The 14,844-nt window shown below is 41.1% G+C and overlaps 1 protein-coding gene across 1 annotated transcript; it reads left to right on the forward strand.

The window, feature by feature from the left end:
- The first annotated feature begins 741 nt into the window (after positions 1–741).
- DCAF4 (DDB1 and CUL4 associated factor 4) lies at positions 742–14,143 on the forward strand. The gene is made up of 13 exons (XM_083863730.1): positions 742–1,159; positions 2,230–2,327; positions 3,941–4,098; positions 5,423–5,505; positions 6,129–6,231; positions 7,029–7,172; positions 7,862–7,911; positions 9,164–9,243; positions 10,836–10,931; positions 11,047–11,144; positions 11,835–12,011; positions 12,651–12,765; positions 13,739–14,143. The coding sequence occupies exons 1-13, from the start codon at positions 1,050–1,052 to the stop codon at positions 13,930–13,932; spliced, it is 1,506 nt and encodes a 501-aa protein (XP_083719856.1). The 5' UTR covers positions 742–1,049; the 3' UTR covers positions 13,933–14,143.
- Positions 14,144–14,844: the final 701 nt, after the last annotated feature.

The raw sequence follows: 14,844 nt of genomic DNA on the forward strand, positions 1-14,844 counted from the left end.
ACTTTTTTACAACTCTGGTAATAACTGTTTTTTAAGCGCTAGAAGCTAGACAAGCAGGAAGGGGGACGGCATTGCACAAAAACTACTTAAGGACACGTTTAATAAGCGATTAAGAAGAGAAAGCTTATTACTCGGACTGCAAGGAGCTGGCAGCCACCACCACACCCTTGAAGGCTCAAAATAAGAAAAAATTAAGCATCAAGGGGCCTCAGTCAGGAGAGTCACCTTCAAGACGTTTTCTTTTCTGAATTCTTGACAAATTCAAAGCGGTTGTAACAGCTTCTAGCTGCCAACAGCCAAGCTTTGGGGGAAGCCAAAGCGACATAAGTGAAGGAAGCGGAGATAGGCTTTCGGCGTCCCCTCAAAGCACTGCCACCAACCCCAGGCTGCCTCTGCCCTGCGTTGCTCCCCTGCCGTACTAAGAGCCCCCTTTTACCCACACCCGCCTGCCCTCAGAGCCACACCCCGCCTGCCCTCAGCCCGGCCCCGCCCTCAGCCCTCAGCCCGCCCTCAGCCTCAGTCCGCCCTCAGCCTCAGTCCGCCCTCAGCCTGGCCCCGCCCTCATCCCGGCCCCGCCCTCCCCCTGGCCCCGCCCCCGCGCGGCGCACGCACCGGTCCGGCATCCTGCGGTTGGACGATCGAGCTGTCCATCAAACGGCCGCCGCGGCTGAGAGCCAATGAGGTGCGCCCCTGGGGGCGTGGGCGGGGCGCCGGCGGCAGCGCGGATGCGGCGGGGTTGGCGCGGGCCCGGCGCGGTGAGGGACGGGCGGGCCCGGGGAGACGGCGGGGGATGCTCGGTCATCACTGCCCTTCTGCCTCCGCGGTTTTGGCTTTAGCGCTGCGGGCTGAGCCGCGGAGCTGATCCGGGACTAGCGGGGAAGTCGACAGGCGTAGGGGAGCGGTTGTGCTGCGGGCGGTCGGCAGGCCTGTTCGTTACAGGTTGAAAGTGTTGGAAAAGAGGCCGCGTTAAGAGACTTGTCTGGTGTGTGCTGAGCCGTTCCAGGCAAGCAGGGGTGAGATATGTGCGTGTGGTTGCTTTAAGAGCAGAAATGCGGAGGAACTACCGTCGGGGCAAGGAGAGGCGTGGATGGAGCAGCCACAGGCGCAGCCACCATCCCCCCCGGCACAGGAGACCCGGCCACAACAGCCGCGCCCAAAGGCGAGTACGGGGAGCTTGAGCTTAGCGCGGGCCAAGCCGTTGTCTTACACGGAATTAAATGTGCACAATGGTGACTTTCTAGAATTGAGAGGGTTACCACCTGAAGTTCTAGTAGACAGCAATTCTGGTCATCTGTGTTATCTGTCATATCTGTCATCCCTACTGGGAGTGGAATTGTACTGATTTCTGAAAGTTTATTGTGTGTTCACGACTGTACATTGATTTTAAACTAAGATGCTGTTCTATTAGCCAGTCCTTTCAGCTGTGCATTATTGTCCATAAACCCTTCATCAATATGAAAAGATAGTTCAGGGAAGAAAAATATAATTACTTCATTCTACGTGCCTATTTATTTTAAACTTCTGAGCCTACTGGTGTAAAATCTGTCATTAAAGACTCTTCCTGAATGTTTGAAAGCATGGTAAGTAATGTGGTAAAAACACCACATCTAGCAGACCAGGTAAATGGAGCAAGGTCTCAGGAATAATGCTCTGCCTTGAAAATTGATCCTTTCAGGAAAGCACGTTTTGCATTTTACAACTTACACTTGCCTGTGTTTGAGCTGTTTTTATGGTTGCTTTCTCATTAAACTTTTGTTTATTTTGCATGTTTCTAAACCTCATCAGTGAAATTCTTGTTATGGAGAGAATGGCAAAATATTTTTGACCTGACGTCAGTGTTTTACCCACACTCTCTCTCGGTTTGTGCTGTGAAGACTTGCATGCTTTCAGGAGTCGGCTGTTTGTTTAATGTATAATTCCCCAGTTAATCTTTTGCTGAAGAAAGTTAAAGGTACTTGCAGAATCAACAGCCGCCTCTAATGTATTAGCAAGTCATTTAAGGCTTTCAGGATGTTGGTAGCACTAATGTTCTTGAGAAATTTTTAAGTTGGATATTTTTCACTGTTTGATTTTCATAGTTTAATGTATGGTGATATGCAGGGTGTGCTATCAGAGCAATGCAGAATGGTATTCCATTGATGTCAGTAACAATCCACTTTCTAGATTCTTTGTGGGAAAGATGTGTGGGGCAATTGCGAGCCTATCTTGAAGGCAATGCTATTTTTTTAGTCTGGAACAAGAAGAACCACAGACCCCAGTGAATGCAGGTCCCAGCAGCAATGAAGATCCTTCTTCATCCAGTTCAACACAGAACTCTGTAGCACCAGGTAAGAGATGGTGTTTATGGGTCAAAAGTCAGTTCCTATATGCTGAATGTATGAGAAAAGTAATAGTAGCTGCATTAATAATTGGGTGTGACAGAGCAATACAAACAGTAAATTTTGTGGAGTAAAGTAACATCAGGTGATACAAAAAGATGTAAGTAAAGATCTAGAGAACAGAGCCAGTCACTGTCAGGCCCATAAATACTCATGTTTGAAAACTTGTGTGCGTAGACAAAGTGATATAAACTGAAAACTGCAATTCCGGTTCTCCTTCCAGAAATGCTGCTTTAGGAAGAAAATTAACTACTAAGGAAGCAAATAAAATAAGAGAGCATTTAAAAAATTACAGCTTGTGTTCAGTTACTCAGTCTTTTGAAAGGTGCATAATCCATCACTTTGTGGTGTGTCTCTTGTGTGAAGTGTTTCTCTTTATGCCTTCAGTGTACTTTGTAGTCTGTAATAAATATACTCTCGCTCAATACTTGCTCATTTACCACAAATGATGAAGTAGCAGTGCTGTTGAGAAAGATGTCCTGTTTATGTTCTGGCTTCCTGACTCATAAAACAATGCTAGCAAAAACTAAGCCAGTGAGGGCTTACATTTCTGTACAACAGGAGAGTCCTGAAACAATACTGAGTTTAAAGAGATTTTTTTATATATCACTATATTGTGTTGTGAGCATGCTAGGACATCTATGCTGCAAGACATTTCTTCCTGTGTAGTTACTGTGTAACTACTGAATGTAGTGTGCTTTTATAAACTTTACTGATTCATTGACTAACTTTTTATTTTTGCTGACCTGAAAAAGTCTTGGTGACTTGTGGCTAAGCTGAAACCTAAAAGATGCAAACAAAGAGCTGAATGGTCAGCAGCTGCAAAAAGAGGATACTTAAAATGAAATCTGGTAGTAAATAAAGTTTTTATTTAAAACTTGGGAAATGAAATGTTAAAAATTGCCTCTGAGTAAATTTCTTTGTCTTGAGACAATCTGTCAAAGTATTTTAAATCTATCAAAGTATTTTACTTGTCTGCCTCTGTGTTCACACAGACAGTGAAGCGCTAAAATTGAGTCTTTCTCATCCCAGTTTATCTTTGGAAGAAGTCAAATGAACTCTTGATTTTATCTAAATTTCTCCTGTGTGCTGAAGAAAAAGTGTCTTGTTCTGGGAAGTGAATCACTTTATTTGGGTTTATTTGATACCTCACTGTCTTTTTTTTTTTTTTTTTTTTTTTTTCTGTCCTACCAAGTCTTTTAACTAAGAATTTCCCCTCATGATTTATTTATGAAGAAAGACCATTTTTGTTCTGCAACAAAACCTTTCTTTTGTGCTTTTCTGATTGGTCTGAATTTCCTCTTGGTCAGTGGGGACATCCATTCTGTACCTGTGTAAGAGCAGTGCATTTGAACACTATAAATAACCTCTTTTTTTCTCCTGAAAGTGACTCATCTGTTCCTAGTCTGTTTGCCAGGCTTGGGACCTGTTGGGAGCTAGAGCTTTGGGTCTTGCAACTCTGACAGTCACAGGAAAATATGAAATATCAAAGGGCAATAAACAAACTTAGTCATCCATCTGATTTTGTCACTTTTTCTCCCCCATGTCTCCCCACCTCAAAGAACTGCCAGGATTTTATTATGACCCAGAAAAGAACCGCTATTTTCGCCTATTGCCTGGACATAATAACCACAACCCCCTCACCAAGGACAGCATTCAGCACAAGGCAATGGAGTGCAAAAGACTGAGACTCTTAGAAGAAGAGGAAAAACAGAATCTGGTATGTCTTGCAAAAGATTGCTATTAGGTTCTATTGTACTCTGGCCTAGGACAGATTATAAACTAAAGTCTTCAAGTTCTGACAATTCAATTTCTTTTTCTGCTAAGAATAAAGTCTATGAAGCCTTTTGTTTGGCTGTTCCACACAGGAATGACGTCAAGTCATTACAAACAAAAAAATCTATAAAAACACAGGAACTGTGCTCAGAATTGGAGTTGTTCCACAGTTACACTTGAGTCAGGATATTGCATGCCAGGTTTCAAATTTCTGCCTTGAATTGGCAAAGTGGGATCTTGATTTAAAGTTTTTCACATTTTTAATAAATTTATTTATCATATTCCTGGATCTTGAAGAAGCAATACTAACCATAGTTGGTGGAAACAGCTTTTTCTTGAAGAACTTTTTTGGACAGCAAAAATCAAGGCAGGTCTTATGTTTATGTCTGGAAAGCCTGTGTGCTTTTCATCGTAAAGTGTTACAGTGAAATTAAAGCTGATGCTGCATATCTGTAGTGTGGGTAAAATATCTAACAAGGAGGCTTTTTCATTACCTGAAAAACATGTCTTATAACTTTACAAATAACAGCTCAGCTTATATGCTGTCATTTGGGAGAAGTGAACACCATTTTTTCTTAAGCAATGAAGTTCTCCAACCAACTCTTCAGTCTAAAGAACCTTTTGACTCTCAAACACTTGCTTTGTCTGAGCATTATCAAAAAAATTTCTTACTCCATAATTCTGCTAAATACTCTATCCCTTGGTCTCCCCAGAAGGTGTTTGCATTAAATTCTAAAGCATTTGTGAATCATGGAATGGAATCGTAGAATGACTTGGGTTGGAAAAGACCATAAAGATCAGCTAGTTCCAACCCCAGGGAACTGTGAGGGGAATGGAAAAGGAATGAAAAAGCAGTTTAGGACAACAGTAAGACTGCATGTTTAATATCAGTCTCGTTGTGAGAGAAGATTTTGCTGTATAAGAAGAACTGGAGGTGTTGTAATGAAACCAGAAGGTGACTTTACACCTCTAGGTGGTACTGGTGATTATGTAGAGTGAAAACAATGGCTGTTGGAGTTTTATTTTTTTTTCTCCTGCTTCTGTATTTACAGAAGCACTCCACATCTCACAACAGTATATTCTTGTCTACTTACTCTAGTACGTCAGGTATATGGTACTGAAATGTGTTTTATACATTTTGAAAATTTTAATGTGTGTAGGCTCGAGAAAAAAGTTACCTAAACATCCCAAATATCAAAGACCCACAGCCATATTTGAATCTTAAACAAGTAAATAACTGAGTACAGTTCTATGTTACTCTCTTCCAGAAAACAACAAGGGCTGGACTGAACTCATCTGTGCTGTTACAGAAAAGGCAGCTGGGTTTGCTCAGCTCCACTAGTTATTGCAGGTACAATGATTTGATTTGTCTTCTGTTTGCAGTGCCAAGTTCTGCTGTTAGTGCAACTGTTTCTGTCAGGTTTTCTTGCATTTTTACTGTTCCATTGGGAGGAGGAGGAACATACTACTTGAAGTCAGAGAAAAGGTTATATTCTGTAATAATCAGATTACTAAAATGATGAGAATTCAAATGAGAAAATTGTTTCCCAATTTTACTTCAAAAAAAGTTCACTTTATGTATGTATATGGATATGCTGTTTTGCCACATTGTACTGTATGAGTATAGCACAGCTTTTTCAGGGTAAGTGCCTTTCAATGGACATGACCATTCCCTTGCCCCCTATTAGAACAGCAGAAGGCAAGTTAAGTTAGTGACTTGCTGTGTTGCTCTTCTGGATACTAGAGATGTGCTGGGGTTCAAAATACTGAGATAAAATTCCATGAATGTGGAAGATGCTCATGTTCATGGGTTGTGCAAGTTAAATTTCAGCATGCTAGTTATTCAGGCATTTTCTCTTTGGTGATTGAAAGTAGTCCTATATCCTGGCCAGAATTCTTTTCATATGCATTAAATTTAGGCTTACCTGAATTTTCCTTTCTTGAATCCCTTCACCCTCCTACCTGCTTTTACAGGCTCGTCCATGAACTAAAAGTGAACTCCATGCAGAGGAGGAAGATAGAAATTCACAGTCCAGATTCCTCAGTTGCTGGAACCAACAATTTTAAAATCATTGTGGTATGTTATGAGAAATGATAAGTCTTTAAGATAAAGAGAGCCCCTCTTCAGTGAAAATTCAGGCTTTTGTAATCAAATCACACAGGTCAAATGTAGCTTTTAAAGATGTGTTATTCCTGCTGACAGTTCTTAAAATCTGTGCTCAGTAACTTTAAACAGGTAGGGAGAGACTGTTCCTTTCCTACAAAGGAAAATTATAAAAATGGTTGGATATGAAAGCATATTTTGTTGGGTTGTTTTTTTGGTTTTTGGGTTTTTTAATCTGATCAACACATTCTTTTGGAAGTAAACAGGAGTTGAGTGGGTCATTATTGTGGGGCTGGGAGGAGGAAAGGAGAGGATCAAGAGAAAGAAGAATAAAATGAAAGATGAGAATTTTGAGAGTGGCAAAGCCAGTGGTTCAGAGAACTTAAGTAAACATCAGTAATCACTTTACATTTCATGATCTTTCATAGACTATATAGCAAGCTCTCCAGGACCACCTCCTGGCCTTGTAAACAGAGCACTGCATAGGTAGCTGAAGCCAAAGGGGACTCAGAAACCGTGTAAGTGTATAGAATTAACATTGGAAAAATCATTTACTGTTAGCCAAGGACTGAATCATTTCCTTATACCTGTTTTTTACTGTGCATGCATATAAAAGAGTTGGCCTTTGATTTTAGAGGTGAATGGAAAGCAGGTGGTGTTAAAGGGATCAGAATTAATGTGTTGTTTCATTTTAGACCTAATGCAACTCCCTCAAGCTGTTTTTCCTGTAAGTTTCCAGTAAGTGTGACTGGTAAGCTTTTATTTTACAGGCAGATGTTGCTTGTGAACGAATATTCACTGTGAACGATGTAGAGCATGGAGGATGTAAATATGGTATCATCAATCTCAGCGGTTTGGGGAAGGAGTCTCTCACTGTGGAGATGTATGACAACCTCTACTTCACAAACCGCAAAGTACTTTTTTCTGTTCCTCCTTCCTTTGGTGCTTGCATTCTCAGAACACTGTTGTTGGGAGGCTCAGGTGGAAGTGCCATGAGGGTTGGGGAAGGGGCTAGGAGAAGAGAATGGAAGAATCTGGAAATGTGAAGCTTGGATAAACACAGAACCACAATAAACCTGTCCTGAAAGTGCTCAGTACCAGTGATAGTTGTCAGGAATGTTACACTACAATTAGAATGGAAGACTGCGTACGAGTACCAGCTTCCAAGGATAGTGATTACTTCAAACTTGGACTGTAGCTGGCAAAACTGATGTTTGGCTACCAAAACTATCAAGATTGGCATGCTTCTTTCTTAAAAATAATTTTGGGAAACTGTGTTTATCCTTAAAGTTTACCCTTAAACTGTGTTTATCCTCCTTTAAATATGAGGCATATTTAAAATAGGTTTTCATGATCTCGTCATGCTCAGGTTCTTTCAGGGATGGTCTCTTGAAAAATAGGATGTGCTTGGTGCCTTTAATCTTCTCAATGCTGTTCTGTTGCTAGGAATATGAAGCTGAAATGCTTGTACCCCATTACTGAGTTATTTAGTGGGCTGAGGAGTTGTGCCCAGTGCCTAATTTTATGTCATTTTTGCATGGAAATAATCTTTCCCTAATTGAATAACAGATCACAAAAACAGTATGTCTTCTTCTCCTTGAAGGTGAACTCTGTGTGCTGGGCATCACTGACTCATCCAGATTCTCATGTTTTATATCCTTTTTAAAAAAGCAAAATTGTCGTTCAGGTTTCACAAGTCTGCATCATGCTTCACAGAAAAACTAACTTCAAGGAATACCTCTCCTGTAGTTCCCCCAGAAGATAAGTTTTCTGGAAAACGCAAAGTAATGAAAATCAAAATATGTTGGAATTACTGAGGCAGATGAATGGTTCTGTTATATGTAGAATTGTTCTCATGTTAATGGTAAATGAAAGACCATGTTTTCTGCCATGGAGAATTCCCACTTCATTAATAGTGTATGTAAATGCCATATCCAAAATGATCTCATGTTTGGAAGTTGGTTGAAGCAAAAGAACAGGAGCAGAGGGTTAAGGCAACAACCTTTTTCTGAAGTGAATCTCTTTGAAAGTGGGATGGTTCGTTTGTGTTTAAAACCATCCCTATATTGGCTGGGGTGAGAGGAGAATGGGAGCAATTCAGTAGCATCACCTGCAACTTTCAGAGCATGTTCTGCAGGTCTGACTCAAAGAAGAGGAAAGTTGATGATATAGAAGAGAAAGCAGTAATGAACAGTGCAGAGCCCAGGAGAGAGGGGGAAAAGAATTGAATTTTGACATAGGAAATGGCAGACAGCAGGTGTGCTATTAAAGCGCCAAAAGAAATTACATAGGAACGTATGGAATGGCCTGTGTAAAATCCAGGCAATTCCAGACCGACCCATCGGGCAGGAGCTCACCAGGCGTGCGCATGGCTGGGGACAGGTTTGGGATCACTTGGTTTGGTGGGTTTGTGCTTTCCCTTATTTGAGTTACAGATTTACCCCGCTGAACATGAAATGCAGCTTTCAAATTTTATTTATATCTGGTATAGTCTTCATAAAATATTTAAATGTAATCTAAAGTGAGTTTTCCTTGCCTCCCATTTTTCCAATTTATTTCCATGTAAAACAGATCTATATTAATGTATATTATTGAAAAAGTGAGAAGAAAGATCTATGTAGGCCATGCTTATTTTTTTCTTTTTTTCCTATCACTAGTAACATACAATAGTATTCTCTTATCTTTCTGATAGTGAAAATACAGGCAAGAATTTGACTTCTTTCTAGCTTATTCCTATGAAAGAAATGAAGTGTCACAGCTCAGTTGTAAACTGTAAAGCACATCAAAGGGCTCGAGGAAAAGTGTTGTGAGCTGTGTCAGGGCATCTTGCTTTTCTCATTTATAAATATTAGGCAGCCTATTCCATTCTAGGGAGAAAGCAGTTTTTCTTAACTCACTCCAGCAAGCTGTGTCTCATGGGAATTGCAGAAACACCAGGCTGTGCCAGTCTGCTTCCAGCATCATTGTTCAGCAGCACTAACCCAGGTAGGGTGTTTTTGTTTATTTCTTGTCTCCAAGTTTTGGTAGCAATTATGGTATGAAAAGAGCACAAATGAAAGATTATTTTAGCATTCTTTTTCAATAGTTGGTGAGACTGTTGTATTCCTGTAAAGCTAAAAGAGCTTAAAAAGTGAAATTATGGTGAAAGAACTTGAGACTTAATTAACAAGCAGTACTCAAAGCCCTGGTTTATTTTTAGCTCTGCAGTACTTGACTTTGCCAGGAGAACACCTCACTTATAAACTAAACACTTTAGATTTTTCATGAGTAGCTTGGCCTGTAATTAATACACGGAAGCTGCACACAGCAAGTACTCACATATCCTTATATGTATCCAGAGCCACTGCAGAATCCCTTCTCATAGCAGCTGCTCAGGTATGCTCAGTGCATAAATCAGAGGTGGAAAGCTGGTAAATATCTCAGCCATAGCTCCTTGTACAAACTCCAGCTCCAGTTGTATGGAAAACCTGACTGACTGGGACAGTACTGCATCTTAAGTCTGGCTATAGCTGATCTTTTTTGTTGAATGTTCTTGGGGGCGGGACTTCATTAATTGGACTTTCTTGATAGATGTTAGAACCATGCTGCTTCAAGTCACAGAGTGCAATGCTCTAATCTGGTTTCCATTCAGACATGATCAGTTAAATTTATACAGAGGAAATCTGTAAGAGTAATGGGCTAATTTTAAATTTTTTATGTATTGCTGTATGTGCAGCCATTAAAAAAATTTGCATAGAGTCAGCATGAACCTGAATGAGGAGTCACTGAGGGTAGATGGCTACTAGGCCAGCATACTCAGTTGCTCTATAAAAGATTTCAAGCCCTTCACCATAATTAGCTGCGGTAAGTTCCACCAAAGTCCTCTTGTCTAATATATCCTACTGACTGTTTGGATATTTCCAAATTTGATTTCCTTCACTCTCCTAAACAGTTGGTTTGTGGGAGCCTTGCTGAGTAGGTGCTGAGAGAAAAGTAGAATTTACCCAGTCTAAATATGTTACCCATCCATTCTTGTCCATGTCACCTCTGCTACCTGGCAGATGCATGTATGATGTGCTGTGAAGGAAGTAAAAACTGAGGATGTAGTCTGCTAATTGGCATAAATTCTGTGCAGGGGCTACATGTGTAAGAGTGTTATTACTTAATCATTTTTTTAAAAAAATAAGCAGGCACAGAACTTGCAGGTTAGGCTTTGGCTAATTGTAGTTTATAAAGTAAATGTTTTTTATTTCTAGCCCACTCATTAATAAAAAATGGCTTACTTATGACTATAAGGCGAGTGTTACTTTTCCCTTTCCTGCCATGGTCAGCCTCCTGACTACAGAATAAATTTCAGCGTAATAAAATAAAATCTCTCAGTATCATCTAGTTACATAGATTGTAGGTGTCCCACTTACATCATGAACTTCCATTTCTGTTTCCTGTCCCTTGAGTAGCAAAAGGTCACTAATTGGGTGACACTTTCTCTGCATCAGATTGAAATGTTAAAAGAAATGTGGCAATCTTAAGAACCTTTCTGAGTTATCATTCTGTCCTAACATTTTATGAACACTTCATTTGTTGCTCCTGTCTTCTAGGAGATCGACCTGGAATGCTGTGCAGTTTCAAGATATCCACTGCCTGGTCCTGTGCTTGGTGCCTGAATCCCCAAGCAGACAACTGCTTTAGCACAGGTGATCTATCTGCAAGGCTAGCGGCCTCCTCTGTCTCAGTGGGAAAGAGTTCTTCCATTCATCTCTCAGCTGTTACACAAATTACAGCTAAACCAACATCATCTGTCTTCCCTAGGCCTGACACGACGAGTGCTTGTGACCAATGTAGTGACAGGGCATCGTCAGACATTTGGAACCAGCAGTGATGTGCTGGCACAGCAGTTTGCCACACAGGTAGGGAGAACCAGACACCATTTTTTCTGAGTACTGCCTCATTGGTGGGCTCTTTGTTCTGTTTCAGCAGGACTCCTCATGCTGTACATAAGGTTGTGATGACAGCTGTTGTTGGATGGCTGTTCCACAGCAGAGCTGATGTGCTCTGACACTTGCACACAATTGAATAGCAACAAAAAGATTATCTGATTTCAAAGTGTGGCAACAGGGGCAATTTTTGTTACGATTACAGAGGTTAAAAGACAAGGAAGTACAAAAGGCACAGTAATAACATGTAAAATTGTTTTGGTTTTGGCAAAAAACCTCATTCTAATAACGCTCAGTGTATTACCTCCACCAAGAAAGAGAAAGTCCCTATAAAGTACTGATGGACTTGTTCACAAAGAGTTAGGATCAGGAAACAGGAATATGAGAATTCCAGTTTCTGTTTTGCTGTTACATTAGATGAAGTTCCTGCTTACCTTGGGAAACTTTTACAGCTAAACTAAATAGCTGAGGTATGAATAGAATTAATGAATTGGCTGAAAAATGTTGCAGTGTGTAATTAAAAATCTGCTTCTTAATGCATCTGTTAGAACAATTTGACAACTTGACTGTAGAACTCAAAAGCATGACACAGACTGTGTCTGTGTAACTTGTGAGACCCCTGCAATGTGACACAGTACACTTCTTTCCCTGGGACTCTCCCAGACCCCGGTGCTGTACAATGGCTGCCGTTCGGGTGAGATTTTCAGCATTGACGTGCGCCAGCGGAACCGCAAGGGGCAGAGCTGGAAAGCAATTCGTCTCTTCCATGGCTCAGCAGTTACATCCATTCACCTTATGGAGGCTGAACACTATCTGATGGCAGCAGATATGGCTGGAAAGGTATGGATTTGTTGTGTTTAGGATATTCTGTTCCTTTAAGTGTCTGGGCATTTACAGGTACTTATGGATGTACTCTAGCCCACTCCCAAGGGCAGATATCTGCTCTTAGTGTGTAGTATGGAAGTGGGTGGTAGTTCCATTTATAGATCTTCTTCTAGAGCCTGTTATTTATCACAGAATGGTTTGGATTGGATGGAAACTTAAAAATAACCTGGTTCCAGCCTTCTGTCATAGGCAGAGACACCTTCCACTAGCCCTTCATCCAACCTGGCCTTGAACACTTCCAGGGATGGGCATCCACAACTTCTCTGGGCAACCTGTTCTAGTCACTCACCACCTCCACATTAAAGAGCTTCCTAATATTTAATCTGAACTGAACCTTCTCAGTTTAAAGCCATTCCTTTTGTCCTATCACTACATACCCCTATAAATTGACCCTCTCCAGCTCTCTTGTAGTCTCCATTGGGAGGAGGCTGCTTTTGCAGGCTGAATTCTCTCAGCCTGTCTCCATAGGAGAGGTCCTCTAGCCCTCTGATCATCTTGATGGCCCTCTCCTCTGGATGTGCTCAAACACATCCCAACTGTTGGGTGCTCTCTGCTTCAATATATCCTCTCTCAAACAACTGCTTCAACTTGCAGATAAAACTGTGGGACCTGAGAACAACAAAGTGTGTAAAACAGTACAAAGGTCATCACAATGAATATGCTCTTCTCCCTTTGCATGTAAATGAGGAGGAAGGACTTCTTATAGCAGGTGGGTTGACTTTTTACCCCTTCTATTTTTATAGTGTATGGTAGTGATTTTCTTATGCCTGAGGGTGCTTTTTAGGTGCAGCTGTTAGAAGCTGTAAAGCTGTTAATTCCTCAAAATTCAGAAAAAACATTAGCCTTAAACACACTGTAATATACTATGAAAATTATGTTATGGATGCACACCTACTGTAATCAATCTTGTGAGGTGCTCAACAGCTTTATCTGCTGTGTCCTGCAAAAGTCCCATTATCCTTTCCACAGTATGTCTCAAGAGTAGAGCAGAAAACACTTGATTTTAAAATTCAGGGAAAAAACATGGAAACAGGATAAGATATACAGATATAACTTTATATAGAGAATATGTATATCTTCAGTTGGTGTTTAAGTGGAGAATGTAGTGATGAACTGAAGCATTGGCATGTGGGCCTGACTGCTTGTAAACTGTCTATACCACTCATATTCATTTTGAATACTCCCAGTTACACTCAGATTTTTGTGTCACTATTGTTATATTTGGGGTGGGGGAGGAAAAGTAAGGAAAAGTACCAATAGGTGAAACAAAACACTTGCAGTGTAGCAAAGCTTCATAAAGTCACTGTAAAGACAATGACTTCCTTTCCTTGGATTTGTCAGTAAGTGGTGGAATAATAAGAATTTTTTATTTGGATTTTTCTCCCCTTTTTTTTTTTTTTCGCTTAGGAGCTTGATAAAGAGAAAAGCACTCTAATTGCTGATTTCTGGTACCTTTAATTACCTAATAGGAAATGCACATTTTTCCCACTCTTGTGTAAAAATGAGTGGGAAAAATGAGTGTAAAATTCTGTTTTGTAAAGTATGGATAAGCACTTTGCCTCTTGTGGGTGTAAAAAAATTCAGGGTGTTTTCCCCATTAGACCTTCTGCCTCTGTGGTGATAATCTTGCAGAACCATATAAAGTCCTTTTTGTGTAATGTTGAATTTTGCTTTCCTCCCAGTTGGTCAGGATTGCTACACCAGAATTTGGAGTCTCCAAGATGCTCATCTGCTTAGAACCATCCCTTCTCCCCACCCATCATCCAAAGATGCCATTCCTAGTGTGGTGTTTTCTTCAAGACTTGGGGGTAACCGAGGAGTTCCTGGCTTACTCATGGCTGTCAAACAGGATCTCTATCACTTCTCCTATAACTGACATAATATTCTCCTCAGATCTGGTCTACAAAGCTGCCAATCTATATGTGACTTCAGAATCTTCACACCAGTCACAAAGCTGTTGAGTCCTTATGTGCTGCTGTTGCATCTGCTTTGCTCATCTAATTGTGAACCTCCTTCAGCAGTTCAGCAAATCTTGCTGTATACATACATCTCAGACCTCTTGTAAATAAAAGCTGAACACTGATAAACTGTAGGCAAGATGCAGCCTCTGAAATCTAGCTGTAAGTCTGCCAAGCAGGTAACTTAAAGACCTAGCTCTGTTGTGCTACATGAATTTGCTGTCAAAAGGCTACTCTAACTTGATCCTAGTTTGGTCACCTAACCTTTAGCTGTGGTCATATCTGCCTCAAGAAGTAGGCTAGCCCAGCAGAGTGAAGCAGCTGAGAAGCTGAACACAGTAAGTGTTCTGGGGCTTTGTTCAGAGTAGCTTTGGTTGGGGTTCCTGCAACTGCCACTGCTCCACGTTGGAAGCAGTTGGTTGGAAGTAACCATGCTGCAGGGTTGGAAACAGTTCAAGGAACAGCTGTTTTCCTCACCCCCACTGTCAGTCCTTTTTGCTGGGTCATGCTAAACTGTCATACTAAACTTGGAGATGACAGTAGCGTGTGACTGCCCTGCCACCATCCCCTGTAACAAGCAGCAGGCATGGAGCAAAGCCCCTTTTCTGGTCCAGTAGCAAAGCTGAATGCCCCTGTAATTTCTCATAGGGTTTCCACACCCCTAACATGCAGTTTGGTCAGCAGTCTGGAAGGGCAGACTTACTCGTGCAGCTGTAGCAAGACACAAGCCCAGTTGTACAGACCACATCTTTGAGATTTGGAATCACCTGTGCAAAGTCAGTATGCAAAGGTACAACTGGGCCCTCAGCTGCAAAGTTGTAGAACCAGCT

This window comes from Zosterops lateralis (genome assembly GCF_965231275.1).
Source record: "Zosterops lateralis genome assembly, chromosome: 6".
NCBI lineage: Eukaryota > Metazoa > Chordata > Aves > Passeriformes > Zosteropidae > Zosterops > Zosterops lateralis.

What these genes read in the sequence shown, in the direction of transcription:
- DCAF4 (XM_083863730.1), top strand. Translation starts at nt 1,050, where the DNA reads ATGCGGAGGAACTACCGTCGGGGCAAGGAGAGGCGTGGATGGAGCAGC. An exon ending in TCTACTTCACAAACCGCAAA is followed by an intron (nt 7,173 to 7,861) that starts GTACTTTTTTCT and finishes TTCTCCTTGAAG; the next exon opens with GTGAACTCTGTGTGCTGGGC. An exon ending in CACAGCAGTTTGCCACACAG is followed by an intron (nt 11,145 to 11,834) that starts GTAGGGAGAACC and finishes GGACTCTCCCAG; the next exon opens with ACCCCGGTGCTGTACAATGG.